At 45.4% G+C, this 22,758-nt stretch overlaps 1 protein-coding gene across 1 annotated transcript in view; it reads right to left on the bottom strand.

The window, feature by feature from the left end:
- LOC124788508 (macrophage colony-stimulating factor 1 receptor-like) overlaps positions 1–22,758 on the bottom strand; it is a 335,265-nt gene that overhangs the window by 185,880 nt on the left and 126,627 nt on the right. The window contains exons 5-6 of the mRNA XM_047255777.1: positions 16,574–16,745; positions 3,131–3,229 (exon numbers count right to left, since the gene is read on the bottom strand). Coding sequence (XP_047111733.1) covers positions 3,131–3,229; positions 16,574–16,745 — 271 coding nt within the window. The remainder of the gene's footprint in view (positions 1–3,130; positions 3,230–16,573; positions 16,746–22,758) is intronic.

The raw sequence follows: 22,758 nt of genomic DNA, 5'->3' as shown, positions 1-22,758 counted from the left end.
TGACGTCTTTAAAAAATTACAAAGTCTTCCTCAGCTGTATTGCGTAAATTCACACCTGTCAGCACATGCACACACATGTACTTGTACCATCTGTATTTCATCTCACTCGAAGAAAAATGTTAATATCAAATTCTGTAGATCTTACATGACATCTCCCCCCCCCCCTCTCTCTCTCTCTCTCTCTCTCTCTCTCTCTCTCTCTCTCTCTCTCTCTCTCTCTCTCACCCCCCCCCCCCACACACACACACACAGGGGTGTGTGTTTTGTCAAAATCCACTTATTTTACGAAAGTTTCGTTTCCTTTTCTACATACGATTTTTTCAACTAAATACTGTGGATGGTTATCTGTTTTTTGTAGTTCCGTGCTGCACAATTATATTCCACTTTACGAATCACAAATAATCTCCGGTCTTCACTCTTTTATAGAAAATAAACAAAACTTATGGGTCAGAATTATGGATGCTTACATATTTTTGACGATGGAAATATAGTACTGCGGATACTTTTGGACTTAATGCAAGTCAGGTGTTCGTGTGTGCATACACTTGCGTGTGTCCGTGTGTATGTGTGTAGGGGTGGGTAGGGAGTATTTGTAAAAAATTGTTGGGTTTTGATTTAAAAAATACACATTTCCATGATTACTTTGTAAGAGAGAGACAAAGAGAGAGATGACACGTGAAAAGTGTACAGTATTTGACATAAATATTTTTTAAAAGTGAGATGAAATACAGACGTGTGTGAGCATGTGCAGACTGTCACCGATTTACGAAAATCAGGTGAAGAAGCTTATGCTTTTTTTAAAGTACTAAGATATTGTCAATATCTATTTTGAACGTGGCGCTAATTCAAGTGAAGTTTGAGTATTTTTCAACATGGCAATACTGTAGTATTGACAATATTTTCGAACATGGCGCCATTTTATGTAATTCAGGTGATGTTTTCGTGATGTTTTGGAAAGTACTGTAGTGTTCGCAAATATCTTTGAACACGGTACTACCTTATGTAATTAAGGTGAAGCTTACGTATATTTTTTTCTGCTGTGAGTGCAGACTGTGAAGTGGCAGGTACAATATTTGATAAAAAATTTTGTATTAGGCACCATCTTACACTGTAACATCAGAGGATGGGATTATGAAGCACAGCTGAGCTAGTTTCGCCATCTTGGATTTCTTTAAAATTTCCCACCGCCAGCATCTTGAATCTTTTTTCAATTTCCTGCAACTGCAATCTTTGATTTTTGAATTCGTCACCGCTGAAGAAATCTGCAGTTACGAGTACAATTTATTTCGGTTATTACACTGACGCGGTGGAAACACACAATAAAGACTATAACGTACGGTTCAATGTCACACAAATTGAAGATAGCCTAATAATATTAAGGCCCAAATGTAGTCTGAATAGCAAAAGTCGTGAACAGGTAATGACCTGTGTAGTTAACATTCTATCAAGCAAGTAAACGAGGAAATGAGTCGTTGTCATGCGCGCATATACAGTTTTGCATTTGCTTTATTTTGGAAATTATGTTATCTAAGTCATTAGATCCTCCGTACCCTACATTGTACAGACTGCCAAACGATCTTCTGTGGAATTCAGGCACTTTGTAAGGACAGGCAAACTTAAATTGATCGTGGGAATGACGCGGCTTTATGTCACGTGTTAACAAATATTTTAAAAAATAGGGTTTTGGTATACTGGCCCTCGTAACAGGAAAATGACGGACGGGAAGACGATGCAGTTTTGTGTGAGAAATCAAAACAGAGCAGACGAGTGAGCCACGCCCAGTGCGCAAGGAAACAGGCGAAAAGTTTGTCCGCTATATTAACTGCGTGACTTGAATGTGATTTATACACATTCGGTTTCTAAGGACCAGGTAAAGTCATAAAAATAATGAGAATTCACGTACCTGTCAGAAATGAGGAAAGTTATCCAAGTGCAGAATACGTTTTCATTCCCTTTCTTATTTCATGTGGATGTGATAATGCTTGTTATCTCACTTCAGCCTGCTCAGAAATAGTTTTTGGTGGACCCTACTGAGCTTCCATGTACGATGTTTGAGATGAGGTACATCATTCGGCTGCACCACAGCGGAACTGAGACTGCTATTGCGCCTTACTTATTCGTAGGTCTCCCGATACGGTAATTACCCAATAAACACTTGTTACTATCGTTTTCAAAAACTTAAGTATAACTTTGAAAAATCGCACTGAATGGGCATTTGACGAGGAAATTTGCATGCCGAAAGTAATCTTCGGCAGTACAACAAGCTGAATGAGTGTAGTACGTCAGAAAGAGTACCAGTATTAAATAAACAGAAATGGGCAACAGAAATGGATCAAGCACATATTTTAAGCGTGGCCAGGGCCGTGGCGTTCTTCCTTTCGCCTCTCCCGAAAGGACTCGACCACACTGTCGTCTCCGCATTGGCCATACCAGGCTGATCCATGGTTTTCTTTTGCGTGATGAGCCACCCCCACTATGTGGTTGTGGAGCCTTCCAGTCAGTGGCCCACATTTTGGTTGAATGCCCCCTTCTTTTAGCTCTGCGTGCTAAGTACAGACTCCCCCGCACTTTATCTTTGATGTTGGCTGACGATTCCCGGATGGTCTCTCTGGTTCTCGGTTTCCTCCGGGAGAGTGGTTTTTATTCTCAGTTTTAAGGTTTTTAATCTCTCTCTGGTGTTGGGGCAGGGCGTGACTGTTTGGGTGTCTCCCACTGTAAGCAGTGTTTGGAGATTCCCGATTCCCCTCCCTGACCGACATCCTCTTTTCTTCCCCTTTTACTCTATTTTTACCCTTTTTTTATACGGCTTGGTTAGTCTTTTTATTCCCATACGTACTTTCTGCATTCTAGCAGTTGTACCTTTTCGTCACAGGTGGTCTTTCCTATGCTGCTTCAGCATAGTGTTCGTTCTCTTGCTGACTTCCCTCTTTTTGTTTTTTACCAATGACAACATGACTGCCCTTTTACGTTTTTACCTTTTTCCGTTTTATTTTTCTGACTATACTGAGATGTCCCATTAGCGGAATGGAGCCTATCTGAAACAAGGGACTGATGACCTTGCTGTTTGGTCCCTTAAACCTCAAACAACCAACCAACTTTAAGCGTGGCTAGAATGTTATGATTGACTCACCTTCACCAGGCAGCCAGGAGACGAAGGCGCCGACGGTGCCGTCCGGTCGCGCTATCACACGTGTGCGCACGTCCACCACGCCCGACACGTTGTGCTTCGCTGCAACAGACAGTTCTGCATCTTATTGTTGTTTGTCAAGTTGGTGGATGATTCTATTCTACGAGGTCTGTTCAAAAAATTCTGGAACTTCGTCCACAAAATTTTTCTACGTTTATCTATTACACTGAAGCGCCAAAGAAACTGGTACAGGCATGCGTATTCAAACACGGAGATATGTAAACAGGCAGAATACTGTGCTGTGGTCGGCAACGCCTATATAAGACAACAAGTGTCTGGCGCAGTTGTTAGATCCGTTACTGCTGCTACAATGGCAGGTTATCAAGATTTATGTGAGTCTGAACGTGGTAATATATTCGGCGCACGAGCGGTTGGACACAGCATCTCCGAGGTAGCGATGAAGTGGGTATTTTCTCGTACGACCATTTCACGAGTGAACCGTGAATATCAGGAATCCGGTAAAACATAAAATCTCCGACATCGCTACGGCCAGAAAAAGATCCAGCAAGAACGGGACCAACGACGACCGCAGAGAATCGTTCAACGTGACAGAAGTGTTACACTTCCGTAAATTGCTGTAGATTTCAATACTGGGCCACCAACAAGTGTCAGCGTGAGAACCATTCGACACGGGCTTTCGGAGGCGAAGGCCCACTCGTGTATCCTCGATGACAGCACGACACAAAGCTTTATGTCTCGCCAGGTTCCGTCAACACCAATATTGGACTATTGTTGACTGGAAACATGTTGGCTGGTCGGACGAATCTTGTTTCAAATGGTACCGAGCGGATGAACGTGTACGGGTATGGAGACAACCTCATGAATCCATGGACCCTGCATTTCAGTGGGGGCCCGTTCAAGCTGTGGAGTCTCTGTAATGGTGTCGGGCATGTGCAGTTGGAGTGATATGGGAGCCCTGATATGTCTAGATACGACTCTGACTGACCCTCTCTGATCACCTGCATCCATTCAATCCCATTGTGCATTCTGACGGACTTGGGCAGTTCCAGCAGGACAATGCGACACCTCACACTTCCAGAATTACTACAGATTGGCTCCAGGAACACTCTTCTTATCTTAAACACTTCCGCTGGCCACCAGACTCCCCAGACATGAATATTTTTTAGCATATCTGGGATGCACTGCAACGTGCTGCTCAAAAGACATCTCTAGCCCCTCGTGCTCTTACGGATTTATGGACAGCCCTGCGCGATTCATGGTGTCAGTTCCCTCCAGCACTACTTCAGACAGTATTCGAGCCCTTGCCACGTCGTGTTGCGGCTCTTGTGCATGCTCGCGGGGGCCCTATACGATATTAGGCAGGTGCACCACTTGCTTTGGCTCTTCATTATACTTATTGTGAATGATCTCCTTCGAAATGCGCTCCTCCACAGTTGATACACCGCTCCCATCGCCGTTTCCACTTCCTTAAGTAATCTTAGTACGCCTTTTGGACCGAGCGTGGTGGCGCAGTGGTTAGCACGCTGGACTCGCATTCGGGAAGTTGACGGTTGAATCCCCCGTCCGGCCATCCTGATTTAGATTTTCCGTGATTTCCCTAAATCGCTTTAGGCAAATGCCAGGATGGTTCCTTTGAAAGGGCACGGCCGACTTCCTTCACCATCTTTCAATAATCCGATGAGACCGATGACCTCGCTGTTTGGTCTCTTCCACTTAATCCCCCCCCCCGCCCACCCCCCTCCCCCAACCCTGCATACCCCTCTTGCCGGATCGCACGAAGCGCCGTTTGCGAATTTTCTTTTATCTCGTCTATCGTTGTAAATCTTCGTCCTTTCAATGCAGTTTTCAACTTTCGAAATAAAAAAAGTCCTCAGGGGCCAGGTCTGGAGAGTACGAAGGATGAGGCAGCACAGTGATTGCGTTTTTTGTCACTCACCAATAGGGATGAATGGGCGGGTGCGTTCTCGTGATGGAAGAGCTATGAATTGTATCGCCACATTTCAGGCCGTTTCCTTCTCACATTTTCTCGCAGACGTCGCAGCACGTCCCAGCAGAACCATCGATTAACAGCTTGTCCCTGTGGAACGAATTCATGGTGAACTGATCCTTCAAAGTTCAAACTATCAGCATAGGTTTGATATTTGACCTGATCTGACGAGGTTTCTTTCGTCTTGGAGTACCCTTCCCGAGCCATTCAGAACTCAACACCATAACCATAGACACACTGAATTAATTATTTTTATTAAGCACTGACCTACCGAATTTTCCCTGCCAAAGACAACTCAAACTTAACCCATTCATTTATAACCCACAATATACAAGCCCAACGCAATCTGACTGCTATAACATGACCTCCAATAATTAACACAAAGAAAGGCTCTGAATTGCAAAAAATCCTAACAATAATACAAATCCAAGAACATGAAATTAAAGAAATATGAAACTACCTCCAACTCTGTTAATTGTCTAAACTCATTTCAATCACGAATCCCGATAATACAAACCTCATTCTTTTTCCTAAGTCACTTACCTCACAGAAAATCTTGATAACGCGAACTACAGCAGTTACAGCAAGTAGCAACACCGGCCAGCTACATAAAAAGATTTTAACTACTATAGACTCTAACTAGTAGGAGACATACGGTTAGCAAAAGAAAGATTTTTGTTGAGGAGCAAACAGTGTATTTAGAAAATTTTACCTTATTCCTGTGACATCCAGTTCCAAAAATTATATAGTTGTCAATAATTCCACTGCCCAAGCATTATCAACCATCCATCACATACATTTCCTTGCATATTTTCTTATAAACACATCATTTCATCTCACTTTACATTGCGTGTCCTACAAACAGTCTCCACGAAGAAAATCATGTCCATACACTTCCCTATCCACTCGCTGTCTGTTAGTCCGTCCAACCACAGAATCTCTTGCCGAGGGCACAGAGCACTGTCAGCGATATTAACACAGTCTATAGCGCTGCCAACATACAAACAGGCTACTTACAGCATGTCTCATAATCGCTTATGATTCTCTTAAGGAACATCTCGTTCTCATTTGCGCGCTCCAAAAGCGCTTCACAGATTGTGAGGCGAAGGTCTTTCTGGTCTTGACTCATGAGCCGTGGGACGAAATTTGCGGTAATACGATGCATTCCAAAATGCTGTGTCAGGATTTCATGACATGATCCAACTGCAATGTCACATTCTTCTACAATCTCTCGAACAGTCAGTCTTCGATTGGCACCTGCATTTCGTTGATGTTCCTGACGAGAGCGTCATCGGTAGCCGTCGAAAGGCGTCGTGAACGATGGTCATCTTTAACTTCTGTCCGGCCATTCGCAACGAGTACGGCTTAAGCACTCATGACCGTAGGCTTCCTGGATCATTTGCTGCGTCTCTGTAAAGAGTTCCTCGAGTTTCATCAAAAGTTAGTGCAAACGAGTTGCTCCTCTAGCTCTATCCTCTCGAAATCCGCAAACTATGCGACACAGCGTTCTACTCAATACAACACTGAAAAATAACTAACAAAGGTACAATAATGAAACTTCCGGCAGTTACACATTAAAACACAGGATGTGCAGGGATGCCAACCGCATTTCGCTCCATTACACCAATGGTGCGAAATTACGAATGTTTCGGAATTTTTTTGAACAGACCTCGTATATAGTGAAGTTGTAACGGCAGATAAGTGGAACGAAACACACTATTGACACTCCTTGCAGAGATTGGCAGTTGACTCTAATTTCAGCCAATACAGCAGCGTACTGCGTACAAAAAAACCTGAAAAGCGAATTACTGTTCGATTATACGTTTGGCATTCAGTCTTTGGAATGAGTCTCTATAAGTAAGTATCTTGGAGTATACGCTCAAGCGACTTAAACTGGAGCGACACACGGAAACTATCTGCGGTAGTTACTTGTGAGACAGTCATCAGAAGAATCCCAAGGAATCTCTACCTTACAGAGCCATAGTTTGAGTGAGTCTTATGCATTTCTCGTCCGCCTGGATGCTTTGCCAGGCAGTTTAATGGAAGAGATACTGAACGTCCAAATAAGAGTAACACGTTTTGCGCAGGTTCATTAGTAAGCGCATGACCATTACTAATGCGCTCATCAGACTCCAGTGGCAGACGCTAATAAGTGGAGCGTTGTGCACAAGGGACAGGTTTATATTTAAAATTATGATAACTCGCTCTTCAATAAAAGTCATGCAGCATATTACTTCCTCTCACAGACATATGGTTCAGTGAACACAGAGGCTTCCAGCGCATCATTCGCGAATAAGACAGGAAACAGAGCAATAACAGTGATACTTGAAGCATTCTCCGCCTCAGGCCATAATGCGGTTTGTGAAAAATATGCAGGATGACTCAGCTAAGCTGTATCTCTATAGTAATAACTGAACCTGAAAAACCGTCGTGTCTGTTGGTTTCTCTTTGAACAAGCTGATCTCCAAAACTACTAAACGAATTTTCAGGGGGGTTTGCAGCGTAGCTTGGGGAACCGTATAGCCTTTAGTTCAATGGTCGTCAAACTGCGGCCCGCGGCAGTGCTTCTCGCGACTAACATTGGATTCCAAAAACGTGAAACAACGGTAGTAACAAACAAATAAGCTTGGAGAGACAATAATACACTGAGGTTACACAAGCCACGGGAGAGCGATATGTTCATATACAGATGACGGTAGAATCGCCCACACGAAGTATAAAGGGCAGTACCACTGCCGGATCTGTCATTTGCATCGAGGTGGTTCATGTGGTAAGGTTTCCGACGTGGTTAGAGCCGCACGAAGGGAATTAACAGACATTGAACGCGCAATGGTAATTGGAGCTAGATGCATGGGACCTTCCATTTGAGACGCAAAATCCCCAAGATTGGCGATCTTTTACAGAAGCTCGAAATTTAGCACGGACTTCAATGCGAGATGCCTATAACAGTTTCCACAACGAAACTTTGTCTCGAAACCTGGCAAATTCCGTGCATATGGAATATCGTCTCAGTTATGTAACTGGATTTGTGATTTCCTATCAGAGAGGTCACAGTTCGTAGTAATCGTCGGAAAGTCATTGAGTAAAACAGAAAAATTTCTGGCGTTCCGCAAGGTACTGTTATAGGCCCTTTGCTGTTCCTTATCTATATAAACGATTTTGGAGACAATCTGAGCAGCCGTCTTCGGTTGTTTGCAGATAACGCTGTCGTTTATCGACTAATAAAATCATCAGAAGATCAAAACAAAATGCAAAACGATTTAGAAAAGACATCTGAATGGTGCTAAAAGTGGCAATTGACCCTAAATAACGAAAAGTGTGAGGTCATCCACATGAGTGCTAAAAGGAATTCGTTAAACTTCGGTTACACGATAAATCAGTCTAATCTAAAAGCCGCAAATCCAACTAAATACCTAGGTATTACAATTACGAACAACTTAAATTGGTAGGAACACCTAGAAAATGTTGTGGGGAAGGCTAACCAAAGACTGCGTTTGCTGCGCGGTGTAGGATCCTTACCAGGTAGGACTGACGGAGTACATCGAAAAAGTTCAAAGAAAGGCAGTACGTTTTGTATTATCGCGAAATATGGGAGAGAGTGTCACAGAAATTATACAGGATTTGGGCTGGAAATCATTTAAAGAAAGGCGTTTTTCGTTGCGACAGAATCTTCTCACGACATTCCAATCACCAACTTTCTCCTCCGGATGCGAAAATATTTTGTTGACACCGACTTACATAGGGAGGAACAATCACCACGATAAAATAAGGGAAATCAGAGCTCGTACAGGAAGATATAGGTTTTCAGTTTTTGCACGCTCTATACGAGATTGGAATAATAGAGAATTGTGAAGGTGGTTCGATGAACCCTCTGCCAGGCACTTGAATGTAATTTGCAGAGTATCCATGTAGATGTAGATGTAGAAATCGTTAAGGAATTCAATATTCCGAGATCCACAGTGTCAAGATTGTATCGAGAATACCACCTTCCAGGCATTACCTCCCACCACGGCCAACGAAATGGCCGACGGCCGTCCTTGGCGACCGAGAGCAGTGGTGTTTGCGAAGAGCTGTCAGTTCTAATAGAGAACCAATACTGCGTGGAATAACCGCAAAAATAAATGTGGGACGCACGAAGACCGTGTGGCGAAGTGTGGCGTTAACAGGCTAAGGCAGCAGATGACCGACGTGAGTGCCTTTGTTAACAGTGCGACATCAGCTGAAGCACCTTTCCTGGACTCGTGACCATATAGGTTGAACCCTGAACGACTGGAAAACCTTGGCCTGGTCAGATGAGTCACGATTTCAGTTGGTAAAACCGGACGGCAGGTTTCGGGTGTAGTGCAGACCCTATTGAAGCCATCGACCCAGGTTGTCAACTAGGCACTAAGCAGGTGGTGGCTTCATAATGGTGTGCGCTGTTTTTACAGGGAATGGACTGGGTGCATATATTTATTAAACTGTAAGACATACATCTATGAAGTTTGGGATACATGTTTATGAATCTCTCAAGCTCAGATTACAGACGTTCAGTTATGTCCTCGATCAGTGACAATAACAATATCACAGCGATACTCGAATTCCTCCCATACACAGGTAAGCATGCCCACTGTCACTGATGAACTGGCAGTATAGATCCGATTCTTCAACTCTTCTGGGTTCTGTGGTAGTGTTGGTGCATAAATGTTGTCGTTAATGAAACCCCACAGGAAGAAGTCACAGGGCGTCAGCTGAGATGTCCGAAGTCGCCGGCTGTAGGACGACCAATCCAGTGACTCGTTAGCGTTTCATCCAGATATTCACGAACTTGGCGACTCCAAGGAGTGGGCTGTCGCGTGTTGAAAAATGAAGTTGTCCTCGTTCAGTCTCGGAAACAACCAGTTTTGTCACATAACAAGATCGTTAACCGTTCGGTTGATACGGGTTGTTTGGGGGAGGAGACCAAACAGCGAGGTCATCGGTCTCATCGGATTAGGGAACGATGGGGAAGGAAGCCGGCCGTGCCTTTTCAAAGGAACCATCCCGGTATTTGCCTGGAGCGATTTAGGGAAATCACGGAAAACCTAAATCAGGATGGCCGGACGCGGGATTGAACCGTCGTGCTCCCGAATGCGAGTCCAGTGTGCTAACCACTGCCCCACCTCGCTCGGTGTTACCAGTGAATCCATCGATGTAGAACGGCCACAAACAGATGAGTGGGATTTCGCAAAAAACAACACTGACTTTGAGTAAATCTTGTAATGTTCACTGCGTGCATGTGGGTTCTGTAGGACCCAAAATCGAACATTCTGTTCGTTACTTTCCCACTAAGGTGAAAGTCACATTGTCCCTGAACATGATGCATTTTGCGAAAGTTTTATCATTGTCAGTAGCATTCTGAAGCTCGTCAGAAAATACATGTTTTCGTTTGTCATCACGACGTAGAGCCTGTAACTTGTACGGCTTCGTAATCAACCGACCTCTTAAAGCATACCAAATTGTTGTTGTAGGCAGCTGTAACTCCCGACTGGCATGTTGAGTTGATTTTGTAGCACTTCATGGAATGCAGTTTCAATTCGTGCGACATTTTCGGCAGAAACACGATGGCGGTCTGGACTCTTCTCTTTAAATACACATCCTGTGTCTACAAACTGTCAGTACCATCTGCGAATGTTTCATCCACTCTGAGGATCAGTTTCGGTAGCTCAACCTGAAATGTCTTTGCACTGTTATCATGGAATTACACTTCGAAAACTCAAGAAAACAGAACGATTTCTATTGCGGTGTAGCCAATTTCCTGTACGTGACGGTAACCAAGCCTGTTTAGTTAGTGTCAATAAAGAAGGAACATTCTCCTGACAAATCTTTTTCCAGAAAGGGGAAACTCTCAAAAAAAGTAACTTTATTTTTGTACGGTATTAAAATTTACCCATTTTACCGAAATACTAAAAAACCGCCTAAAAACCGTGCAAACAAAAACAGTTCGCAAATCAAGTAAACTTTTGACTCAGGTATTGCGCAATATGTACGAACACGCGTCTCGGCTCCAACTTTCTCCACGTCACCGATAGATGTCACTGTTGTCACTGTATTTTGATCCTAATACGCGACAGCTGTTCTTGCAGACGAATTAAAGCAGAAGTTCAATTTATCTTCAGTAGATTCATTCAGCTCAGTTTCGGAATCTGTTGCCCGCCCTTTCTTTCTTTGACAGTGAGAACCTACCAACTTCATACTCGTTACGTGCATATGTACTACGGGAAGTACATAACAATAAGCTGCTCCAATGGCAAATGCGTGTTTAAGGCAGTGCACCTTGTACCGTAGCCCCGTCGATAAATGCTGCTTCAACGCCCCTGCTTCAATTGTGTTCAAGCCAACTGAGATGCTTATGTCTCTCATTATGTGGAAAATGTGTACTGCATTTCGGAGACCATTACAAAGTCAGTAACTTAGTTGCAAAATCGGAAGAAGGACGCTAGGTATTGTAGTCTTCCGTAGCAGTAATAACCCTTGCGACTCAAAGGCCTGAGAAAGTCTTTCAGTTGGACGCGAAGTCGGCGACTTGCGCGTCCCTAACCCACCCCGTTAATCCTACCAGAGAAAGGACTCTACGGCTAAACGTGGAATCCCAACCACTGGTTGGTCCTTGCGGATCTTCATAGCGTTCAGAGGTGAAGGCTAGGTTAAAAGCAGAATGAAACAGTGCTTGGTCGGACCGAGATTCAGGCACGCGTTTCACTGCTCCACAAGCAGGGCTGGTCCTATTCAAGCAAGGATTTCGTAGTTCAGCGTGTGAAGTTCCGCAATTTTTCAACTATGAAATCCAAGCTCATCCTCTTCGGTCGCTGTTCTGTTGACCCACAGCCTGTTCCATTTAATCGTTGGAAACGTGGTGTGAGCATGATGTCTTCTGCACAAATATTTGGTCCTATACAACCTTTCAGCTTCTCTGCTGCTTCCACTTGCTTGTCCATACACGAAAACCATGCCTGTAAGTTCCGTCAACGTGTACAACTCCATTTGATTAGGGCTGATCGAAATATGTACAGTACAGACATTGTATATCAGGATTGCTCATGTCAATACACAGTACTGCTCCGAGTGCCCTACACGATGTTAGGTAGTTGTACCAGTTTCTTTGGCTCTTCAGTGTGTGTATATAAACAGAGCAACAGTCACTGCTGACCGATCAGACATTGTATTAGTATATAATAATCGTCACGCCCAACTATAATCCGAATGGATAGCTGTGTGTGTTACAGCGCCACTTCTGGGACAGGAGGGTGCGCCAGCCCTTGACTGGGTCCGCCCGGCGGATTAACGATGAAGATTAGTGTGTAGGCCAGCCTGGATGCGGTTCTTCGGCAGTTTCCCACATATCACAGGGCGAGTGCTGGGCTGGAATCCAGGTCCAGCCTCAGTTACACGATTCGCCAACATTTAGAAAACTTTCGCCCAGTGTCACATGAACAACAGTACACGTAGACAGTCGGGATACGCATACTGCGTCCCAAGGGGGTAACAGGGTGGTGATAAGAAAGGCATCCGGCCGCCCCTTAAACTAAGAATGCCAATTCCGCCAATAACCATGCTGACCCTGCGCGTCGATGTTGGCCAAAGGCACAAGAGAAAGAAGAAGTCATGTTTTAGTGTAACCGAATATCTAGACAGTTCCATCATGTCTCCTAGAGGTCAGTTGGCAGGTAATAGTACTCTATATGTGTTATACGTGTATGACGTTAAATATTTAGTAGCATTATTGTCAGTGCAATTTGTGTTATTGTAAAGTTTGGATTAGTATATTTAAAAGTTCAAAAAGCGAAGGCCATCGTGTGGAAGAAAATTCTGCCAGCGTGTGTCATCGCCCTCTGATTTACATACCATTAAATACACTACTGGCCATTAAAATTGCTACACCAAGAAGATGACGTGCTACAGACGCGAAATTTAACCGACAGGAAGAAGATGCTGTGATATGCAAATGATTAACTTTTCAGAGCATTCACACAAGGTTGGCGCCGGTGGCGACACCTACAACGTGCTGACATGAGGAAAGTTTCCAACCGATTTCTCATACACAAACAGCAGTTGACCGGCGTTGCCTGGTCAAACGTTGTTGTGATGCTCGTGTAAGGAGCAGAAATGCGTACCGTCACGTTTCCGATTTTGATAAAGGTCGGATTGTAGCCTATCGAGATTGCGGTTTATCGCAACGCAACATTGCTGCTCGCGTTGGTCGAGATCCAATGACTGTTAGCAGAATATGGAATCGGTGGGTTCAGGAGGGTAATGCGGAACGCTGTGCTGGATCCCAACGGTCGAGATGACGGGCATCTTATCCGCATGGCTGTAACGGATCGTTCAGCAACGTCTCGATCCCTGAGTCAACAGATGGGGACGTTTGCAAGACTACAACCATCTGCACGAACAGTTCGACGAGGTTTGCAGCAGCATGGACTATCAGCTCGGAGACCATGGCTGCGGTTACCCTTGACGCTGCATCACAGACAGGAGCGCCTGCGATGGTGTACTCAACGACCAACCTGGGTGCACGAATGGCAAAACCTCATTTTTTCGGGTGAATCCAGGTTCTGTTTACAGCATCATGATGGTCGCATCCGTGTTTGGCGACATCGCGGTGAACGCACATTGGAAGCATGTATTCGTCATCGCCATACTGACGTAACACCCGGCGTGATGGTATGGGATGCCATTGGCTACACGTCTCGGTCACCTTTTGTTCGCATTGACGGCACTTTGAACAGTGGACGTTACATTTCAGATGTGTTACTACCCGTGGTTCTACCCTCCAGTCGATCCCTGCGAAATTCTACATTTCAGCAGGAGAATGCACGACCACATGTTGCAGGTCCTGTACGGGCCTTTCTGGATGCTGCCCTGGCCAGCACATTCTCCAGATCTCTCACCAATTGAAAACGTCTGGTCAATGGTGGCCGAGTAACTGGCTCGTCACAATACGCCAGTTACTACTCTTGATGAACTGTGGTATCGTGTTGAAGCTGCATAGGCACCTGTACACGCCGTCCAAGCTCTGTTTGACTCAATGCCCAGGCGTATCAAATTCGTTATTAGGGCCAGAGGTGGTTGTTCTGGGTACTGATTTCTCAGGATCTATGCACCCAAATTGCGTGAAAATGTAATCACATGTCAGTTGTAGTATAATATATTTGTCCAATGAATATCCATTTATCATCTTTCTTCTTGGTGTAGCAATTTTAATGGCCAGTAGTGTACATTCAATTGTCTTTAACAAACATTACAGTAGACGATCAATTTTGTAAATTGAACATGTAAAGATAATTAGTTAGTTCTAGTCTTGATCTCACACGACTAACATCGATGTTAATGTAAAACTTAATCTATGATAAAATACATCGATGCAAGTGATTTTCTAAAGTGAATGCATATGTTGCAATAATAATTTGAATTTAAATATAACTTCATAAAGAGAACATTGTTTTTTTTATAATCAAGTCTTGTTGAGTATTTTGGAGTTATTGAAGTTTGAATTGTGTCGGCGATCGATAGTTAGAGGAAAGCGTAGAGATGATCTCCAGTTGTTACTTTTTGGGAACGCATAGAACCTTTATGGAACTGGTGAGGAGTTTGAAACTATCAAGTTGAATTACTATACATTGATGAGCCAAAACATTATGACCACCTGCTTAATAGCGTGTTTGTGCGTCTTTGGAACGAAATACATCAGTGATTCTGCGTATCAGGGATCCGACAGCTTGATAATAGGTTTGTGGAAGTATGTCGCGTTAGATGTACGCAAAAGTCATGGAATTCGCGTCAATAACGGGCCGCTGATTTGCGTACGCGGTGGTGGCGCCCCATAGCGACCCAGATGGGTTCAATGGGATTGACATCGGGCGAATTTGGTTGCCTAGATATCAATGTGATTTGACTATAACGCTCCTCAAACCACTGTTGCACTGTTCTGACTCCGAAACACGGACAATTATTCTGCTGAAAAATGACATCGCCGTCGGAGAAGACATCAAGTATGAGGGGATGAAGGTGTATAGCAGTTGTCATCGATTACTACCACAGGTCCCAAGCAAGCAAGCAAAATGTCTCCGATAGCACAATTCTGCTCCCACCAGCGTGTGTCCGTGACGTGCTGCATGTTTCGAGCCACGTTTTTAGAAACGACCATAGACCCAGTGTAGCGCAAATGTGATTCTCCCGAAGAGCCGATACGTTTCCAGTGTTCGAAGGTCGAGTTCCGATGGTCCCGTGCCCATTGCAATCGTAATTGACGATATCGTTGGGTCAACATGTGAGCACATAGGAGTGGTTTGCTGCGGAGCTCCGTGTTGGACAATGTACGATAAACAGTGTGCTCCGAAACACATGTGCGTTCATCAGCGTTGTGCTCTTTCGGCAGAGATCCCACAGAGCACAATCTACCCCACTTCATAGAGCAGATGATCCTCCGAACCCCACATTCTGTGTAGAGCCGTGGACGTCCAACCATTTTGCGCTTCGTGGCAGTTTCACTGTCCTACCTCTTTCCGTAGATGCACATCACAGTTCACAGGCTCTGTATAATAATAATCTGCCCTTTTTCAAAGTGGCTTATCTCAATAAATTTCCCCATATGCAGTCCATATTTGCGCTAGGGTGATCTCCTGCCGTGTCTGCTCTGGTTACATACTTTTGTCACCGAGTCACGTGCCAGCAACGCCACCAGCCGGCACCCAACGTAGCAGTGGGCAGTGGTCATAATATTTTGGTTTATCAGTGTACTTACCTGATTGAAAGGCTACGTCAACTGTCTGTTAAGTTCAAAAAATGTTAAAATGTGTGTGAAATCTTATGGGACTTAACTGCTAAGGTCATCAGTCCCTAAGCTTACACACTACTTAATCTACATTACCCTAAGGACAAACACACACACCCATGCCCGAGGGAGGACTCGAACCTCCTCCGGGACCAGTCGCACAGTCCATGACTGCAGCGCCATAGACCGCTCGTCGAATCCCGCGCGGCTGTGTGTTAAGTACCACGTTTACTGGGGTATGTTTACATAATAACATAAAGAGAGGTGTGGCGCTGCAACGTCCAGCTGTTGTGTATGTAGCAGGGATGCCCTGAGTCCGCGGTTATACTTGCGCACTCGTGTATTCTATGCGGGTAGAATCCATTTGTACCCAACAACAGACTCTACTGATGATTTTCTGGTAAAGGGCAGAGGCGGAAACTGATGAATTAAGTCTCCGAGCGCACGGAGACGGGGAGTTCGCAGATGACGTTATAGGACCAATGGGGAATTTAAAGCGAGTACAGAGTGGTCATTTCTGATCTCTAGGAGACAGTGTATGAACACAACAAAAACAAACTTCCTTAACATCAACGCCAGCTTTGCGCCAGACCGAGAACTGCTCAGCTTCCTATCGCAAAGCGGTCACAAGCGGCGTCTTACTCACCAGGCAGCGTTGCGTCTCTGAAGACGGCCACCGTAGCGTCGGAAGCGCCGTCTATGTCTGCGTCGTCGCTGGAGAGGCGGGCGACAGCGGGCTCCAGCCAGAGTGGCCGCAGCGTGATGACGTAGTCGCGGCCCGGACTCAGCATGTCCAGTATTACGTCCCTGTGTCGCGTCTGCGGGGAAAGCCAACAGTGACGGGATATTACGTCCACCAACACTTTGACAGGCCATCTGATCTCAGAAGTGCCACAAGCTATAAGATTGATAGTCTTCAGGACGTATTTCACAATCTGTCATACTATGTACGCTGATTTGGCAGATGTACAGTCATGTTCAGAAGAAATAGAACATTAGAGATAGGACGTCCATATTCACAGGACATGAACATTAGTATGTTCTGCAGAAATGAGTAGCATTTGAACCATGTCGGCCATCGGGCTTAAAGTCTTCATCGACATCGCGGCGCAACACCACCTACCGGTAAAATGCGCTATAAACCGAAGGTGCCTTGAGTGTCACTTGTGCAGATGTGCAGGATGCCTCGTGGACGTATGCGATAACCGTACCATCAAATCAGTGGGTTTACAAGAAGACGCGTTAGTGGCATGGGAGAATGTTTCAATCCGGGAAACTGCTGCTCGTGTGAGACGGGTGTGTGCAGAATGGCTCACGGAAGGCCGATAGAAAACGACGAGTTGGGTCGTACCAGCCAGATCACCCCCGAGAAAATCTACACCTCATCCGAATGGCATTGCAGGACAGATCTGCGTCCTCCTCGGCTCTGGCGTAACAGTGTAACGCGTCGCACACTGTCAGGGGTGCCAATCCGTCGCCATTCATTACGGCAATGGGTTACATGCGCGTCGTCTACGAATCCACCTAGCTTTGACGAGTGTGCAGAAACATGCCAGACGGCAATGGTGTATGTAACGACGTCACTGGGGACATGAGTGGCATCAGATAGTGTTTTAGGACGAGTCCACCTTCTGTTTTTTTGAAAATGATGGCCTCGTTTTAGTTCGCCACAGACAGGGGGAGCGGCATCACAGTTAGTGCATTCGCAGACGACACACGGCGCCAACTCAAGGCCTTATGGTGCGTGTCCAGGGCACTGTGACCTATGTGAATGACAACCTGCGACCGGTAGACATTCCCCTTCTGCACAACACTCGAGACGCCATTTTTCAGCAAGACAACACAGGGCCACATGTTGCTACATGAACACGTGCCTTCTTGGTGTCACAGAATGTCAGCCTTTCGCTCTGGCCCGCCAGATCACCAGACTTGTCGCCAATCGAAAATGTGAGCGATATGGTCAAAGGGTGGGTGCAGCGCTGTGGCCAACTGCCAACCACCACATATGAATTTTGGAACCAGGTGAATACAGCATGGATGGCATTCGCGCCTTATACGTGTCGATTCCTTCACGCATGGAACAAGTTATCAGGACCGATGGCGGATGACACATGTTGAACCGAAGTGACTCAGTCCGCAACTCGTGGTCGTGCGGTAGTGTTCCCGCGCCCGGGTTCGATTCCCGACGGGGTCAGGGATTTTCTCTGCCTCGTGATGACTGGGTGTTGTGTGATGTCCTTAGGTTAGTTAGGTTTAAGTAGTTCTAAGTTCTAGGGGACTGATGACCATAGATGTTAAGTCCCATAGTGCTCAGAGCCATTTGAAGTGACTCATTTTCTAATCATTTCTGTAGAACATCCTAATGTACATGTCCTGTGAATATAAACGCCCTATCTCCAGTCGTTCAAGGAGTTCTGTTTATTTCTGAACATGAGTGTGCATGAAGAAGGAATGCATTTCGCTCGCGGCTGAATTGGTAAAGGATCGACTCAGGAAAGTTCACGTACTGTGTAACTCTTTCATCGAAAGCAAGTATTGTACAAGTCTCGTTCAAGAAGGTTTTACGATTTTAATGTGGAAGATGTGAGAATACACAGAGTATGACAGAATTTCCCCAGAGCTACCTCAGAATACCACGTCCACATCTATGCCGAATGCGCGTGTGCGATGAAGAAATGAATCACCACGGAAAGCAGTGTATCTGATAATGTGAAAACTACATGATGGAAAACGAGCTTTGTCAACGTCACTTGTGCACAAATGGCACATATACAGTAGAGTGAAGGTCCTACGATGGTGACAAAGGAATCACATAGGAACATTCGTGCGACTGCTATAACACCAGTGAAGGTGGAGCGTGTTCGAGAAACCATCGTTGCAAATCGTTCGAGACACTTGTCTCTCGTCAAGGACAAAAATCTGTGCTGGTAGCCCCGAGACAATCCACGACGAACATGTTTTCTTCCGCAACGCCTGTGTAAGGCTGGCATCCCAACTCCGGTCATAAATGAATACGAAAAACAATTTGTGAACAGTAGTGGTGCTGATTTATAGTCTGTGGTATCTATGGTTGTAAACTTTCCTTCTCGGACACTTCGAAGGCTTAATTCTGAAAACCTCACTTAGTTTAGCAACACACTCCAGAATATTTATACACTCCTTCTCATTTCCTTAACTACCCTTCCAAACTCTGTCTTCAACTGCCTTGAACACAGAATCTTGTCAACTGGATCTATGACGTTAATTTGTGCTATTTTCTTTTCGATATTTCAGTCCCATCGTAAGAGATTATCAGTCTTATTTTCAAAATTGCTGTATTCCATTCTTCCATTCGTTGCTTAAGTTTTTTTTTAACTTAACGGCAATCACTAAACCCTTATCACCAAAACGAAGCTGGTTCATATGGAAATGAACGTATGGCATCGTTAACAGGGAGGCCCCTATTCGGGGAAGTTCGGCCGCCAGGTGCAAGTCTTATTTCATTCGACGCCACTTTGGGCGTCTTGCGCGCCGATGATGAGGATGAAATGAGGACAACACAACACCCAGTCCACGAGCGGAGAAAATCTCCAACCCGGCTAGGAATCGAACCCGGGCCCGCTTGCATGGGAGGCGAGCACGTTACCACCCAGCTAAGCAGGCGGACGCTGGTTCATATATGTTCCACTAACGTACTTACCTTCAAGCCTAACGAAGCATAATGGAATCTGGATTAAATTTTAAAGGATAATTAATACGCTGTCTCACAAACATGTGAAGCACCAAGAAGATTTGGTCTGATATCACTGTAACTTCGTACACGTACATTCCATCGTCGGATATGTAATTGATCTGCCACCAGAGTACACTAGTGTTGTTGGTGTTTAGTGTTGTTACCTGGCCTGGTAAGGTATATAAGGGTCGTGAACAGCATCAGGTGGTAAATAATCACTGAAGGACTCATAGATGCCACGTACTCATGTGAGACAGCGTTATGAGCAGCTGACACCGATTGAGGGGGTCCCGTTGTGGGTCTCCATTTGGGCAGTTGAATGACTCGTGTAACATCCGGAGTTGTTGGGCACTCTGACGTTTGAGTGCCCAAATGTTGGACTGTATGGGAACGTGAGGGCACATACAAATATACTTGTCGTCAAAATTCTGGTAGACCACAGCTGAACACCACAAGGAAGGATCACCATATCGCAACCTCTTAACATCTGCGTTTGGTGCCTGCCATCCAAAAGACTCCCCCCAACTTCTGTCATCCCACACCGTTGTTCAGACACTAGCAATAGGTGGAACAGGAAAACACCGCCAAAGACGTAGGCTGCAGGCACCACCACAACATAGAGGGCTCAGCTTAGAGTGGTATTGTGGCCGGGAAGTATGGACTGCAGATGAATTCGTCGCATTGTTTCCAGCGATGAATCGCAGTTCTGCACATGCCCTATATCACCATCGTTGGTGCATATGGTGGCGACCTAGGAAGGGGTCGGATTCTTTTCGTGGTTTGGAGAGGCACAGTGGTGTTATTCCTGACGCCATGATACAATATGTGATCAAAAGTATCCGGACACCTGGCTGAAAATGACTAACAAGTTCGTGACGCAATTCACCGGTAATGCTGGAATTCAATATGATGTTGGTCCACCCTTAGCCTTGATGACAGCTTCCACTCTCGCAGGCATACTTTCAATCAGGTGCTGGAAAGTTTCTTGGGGAATGGCAGCCCATTCTTCACGGAGTGCTGGACTGAGGAGAAGTATCGCCGTCGGTCGGTGAAACCTGGCACGAAGTCGGCGTTCCAAAACATCCCACAGATGTTCTATAGGATTCAGGTCAGGACTCTGTGCAGGCCAGTCCATTTCAGGGATGTGAATGTCGTGTAACCACTTCGAAACAGGCCGTGCATTATGAACAGATGCCCCGTCGTGTTGAAAGATGCAATCGCCATCCCCGAATTGCTCTTCAACAGTGGGAAGCAAGAAGATGCTTAAATCATCAATGTAGGGCTATGCTGTGATAGTGACATGCAAAACAACAAGGGGTGCAAGCCCCCTCCATGGAAAACACGACCACATCGCCACCGCCTCCGAATTTTACTGTTGGCACTACACACGCTGGTAGATGACGTACACGGGGCATTTGCCATACCCAAACCCTGCCATCGGATCGCTACATAGTGTACCGTGATTCGTCACTCCACACAATGTTTTTCCAGTGTTCAATCGTCCAATGTTTACGCTCCTTACACCAAGCGAGGCGTCGTGTGCCATTTACCAGCGTGATGTGTGGCTTATGAGCAGCCTCCCGACCATGAAATCCAAGTTCTCTCACCTCCGCCTAACTGTCATAGTACTCGCAGTGGATCCTGATGCAGTTTGGAATTCCTGTTTGATGGTCTGGATAGATGTCTGCCTATTACACATTACGACTCTCTTCAGCTGTCGGCGGTCTCTGCCAGTCAACAAACGAGGTCGGCCTGTAAGCTTTCGTGCTGTACGTGTCACTTCACGTTTCCACTTCACTGTCGCATCGGAAACAGTGGACCTAGGGATGTTTATGAGTGTGGAAATCTCGCGTACAGACTCACGACACAAGTGACGCCCAATCACCTGACCACGTTCGAAGTCCGTGAGTTCCGCGGAGAGCCCCAGTCCGCTCTCTCGCGATGTCTAATGACTACTGAGGTCGCTGATATGGAGTACCTGGCAGTAGGTGGCAACACCATGCACGTAATATGAAAAACGTATGTCTTTGGGGATGTCCGGATACTTTTTATCACGTAGTGTATGTGGAGACATCGGACATGACTTCAAATCATAGTACTTAGTGATAGAGGGAACTCTGGCGGTACAACGCTACGTCACGGACGTGCTGCGTCCTCATGTTTTATCTAACATTCGACAGTACCTCAGTGCCATTTTCCAACAGTCACATGTCTCTATGAGGTGTCTGCGTGATGTAGAGGTACTCTCGTGGCCAGCAAGTTTCTCAGATCTGTCCCCGACAGAACATATGTGGGTCCAACTTGGAAAACTTCATCCCAGTGGCAGTATCAAGGATATTAACGACCACTTGCGACAGTTCTAGATCAGCTTGCCTCACGAGAAGATGCAACGGCTTTATGACGCCCTTCTCAGCCGCTATCAGTGCATACATCCAGGCCAGAGGTGGTTTAACGTCATACAAATAAGTCGGCTCACACTGCCAAATTCTTTATGAATTTGACTCGATTTTGTAATCACTGCCGTAACGTCACACACAATCTCAGCCCGTGAAGTATAATTTTTTTCCTCCTCCCCTTCTCCGAGTGTAAATTCTTTTGTCAGGCAGTGTATTTACAGATCTATCTTCCTTGCTGCGTCGTGCCTGTTTTACCGATACTGAAAACATAAAAAAATACAAAAAGACAAGTGGAAAACTGTACTACACCAACGGAAGTTGCCTTCATCGGAAATACAGGTTCCCTTTCCTTTGAGGCGTTCTTCTTGTTCAAGCTTTAACTGCGCTTCCGCATCCCCATTGCTTTCCTGTATATAAGGGAGTTGTATTTCCTATACATGGCGAATATTAGTAGCGCTACAGATATGGGTACACGTAATCCTCAGACGCACATTCGATTCCGATCCGCCCACAGTAATGGAGAGAATGTTCGACGATTATGGCCGCTTCTGCTTGAAAGACGCCGCAGAAATAACCTGTCATCGAAAGCTCTGCGATGGATTCCAAGAAGTAGCACACCACAGCTGACCTTGTTCCTTCGACAAGGCCTATTCCCTCTCTCGCCTCTATCCACCTGAGCAAGCTCGGTGTCGATAGGACGTTAAACTTGCTCCTTTTTTAATT

This window comes from Schistocerca piceifrons, chromosome 3 (genome assembly GCF_021461385.2).
Source record: "Schistocerca piceifrons isolate TAMUIC-IGC-003096 chromosome 3, iqSchPice1.1, whole genome shotgun sequence".
Classification (NCBI taxonomy): Eukaryota; Metazoa; Arthropoda; class Insecta; order Orthoptera; family Acrididae; genus Schistocerca; species Schistocerca piceifrons.
Note: the sequence above shows the minus strand (reverse complement) of the source record. Positions and strands in the feature narration are given on the sequence as shown.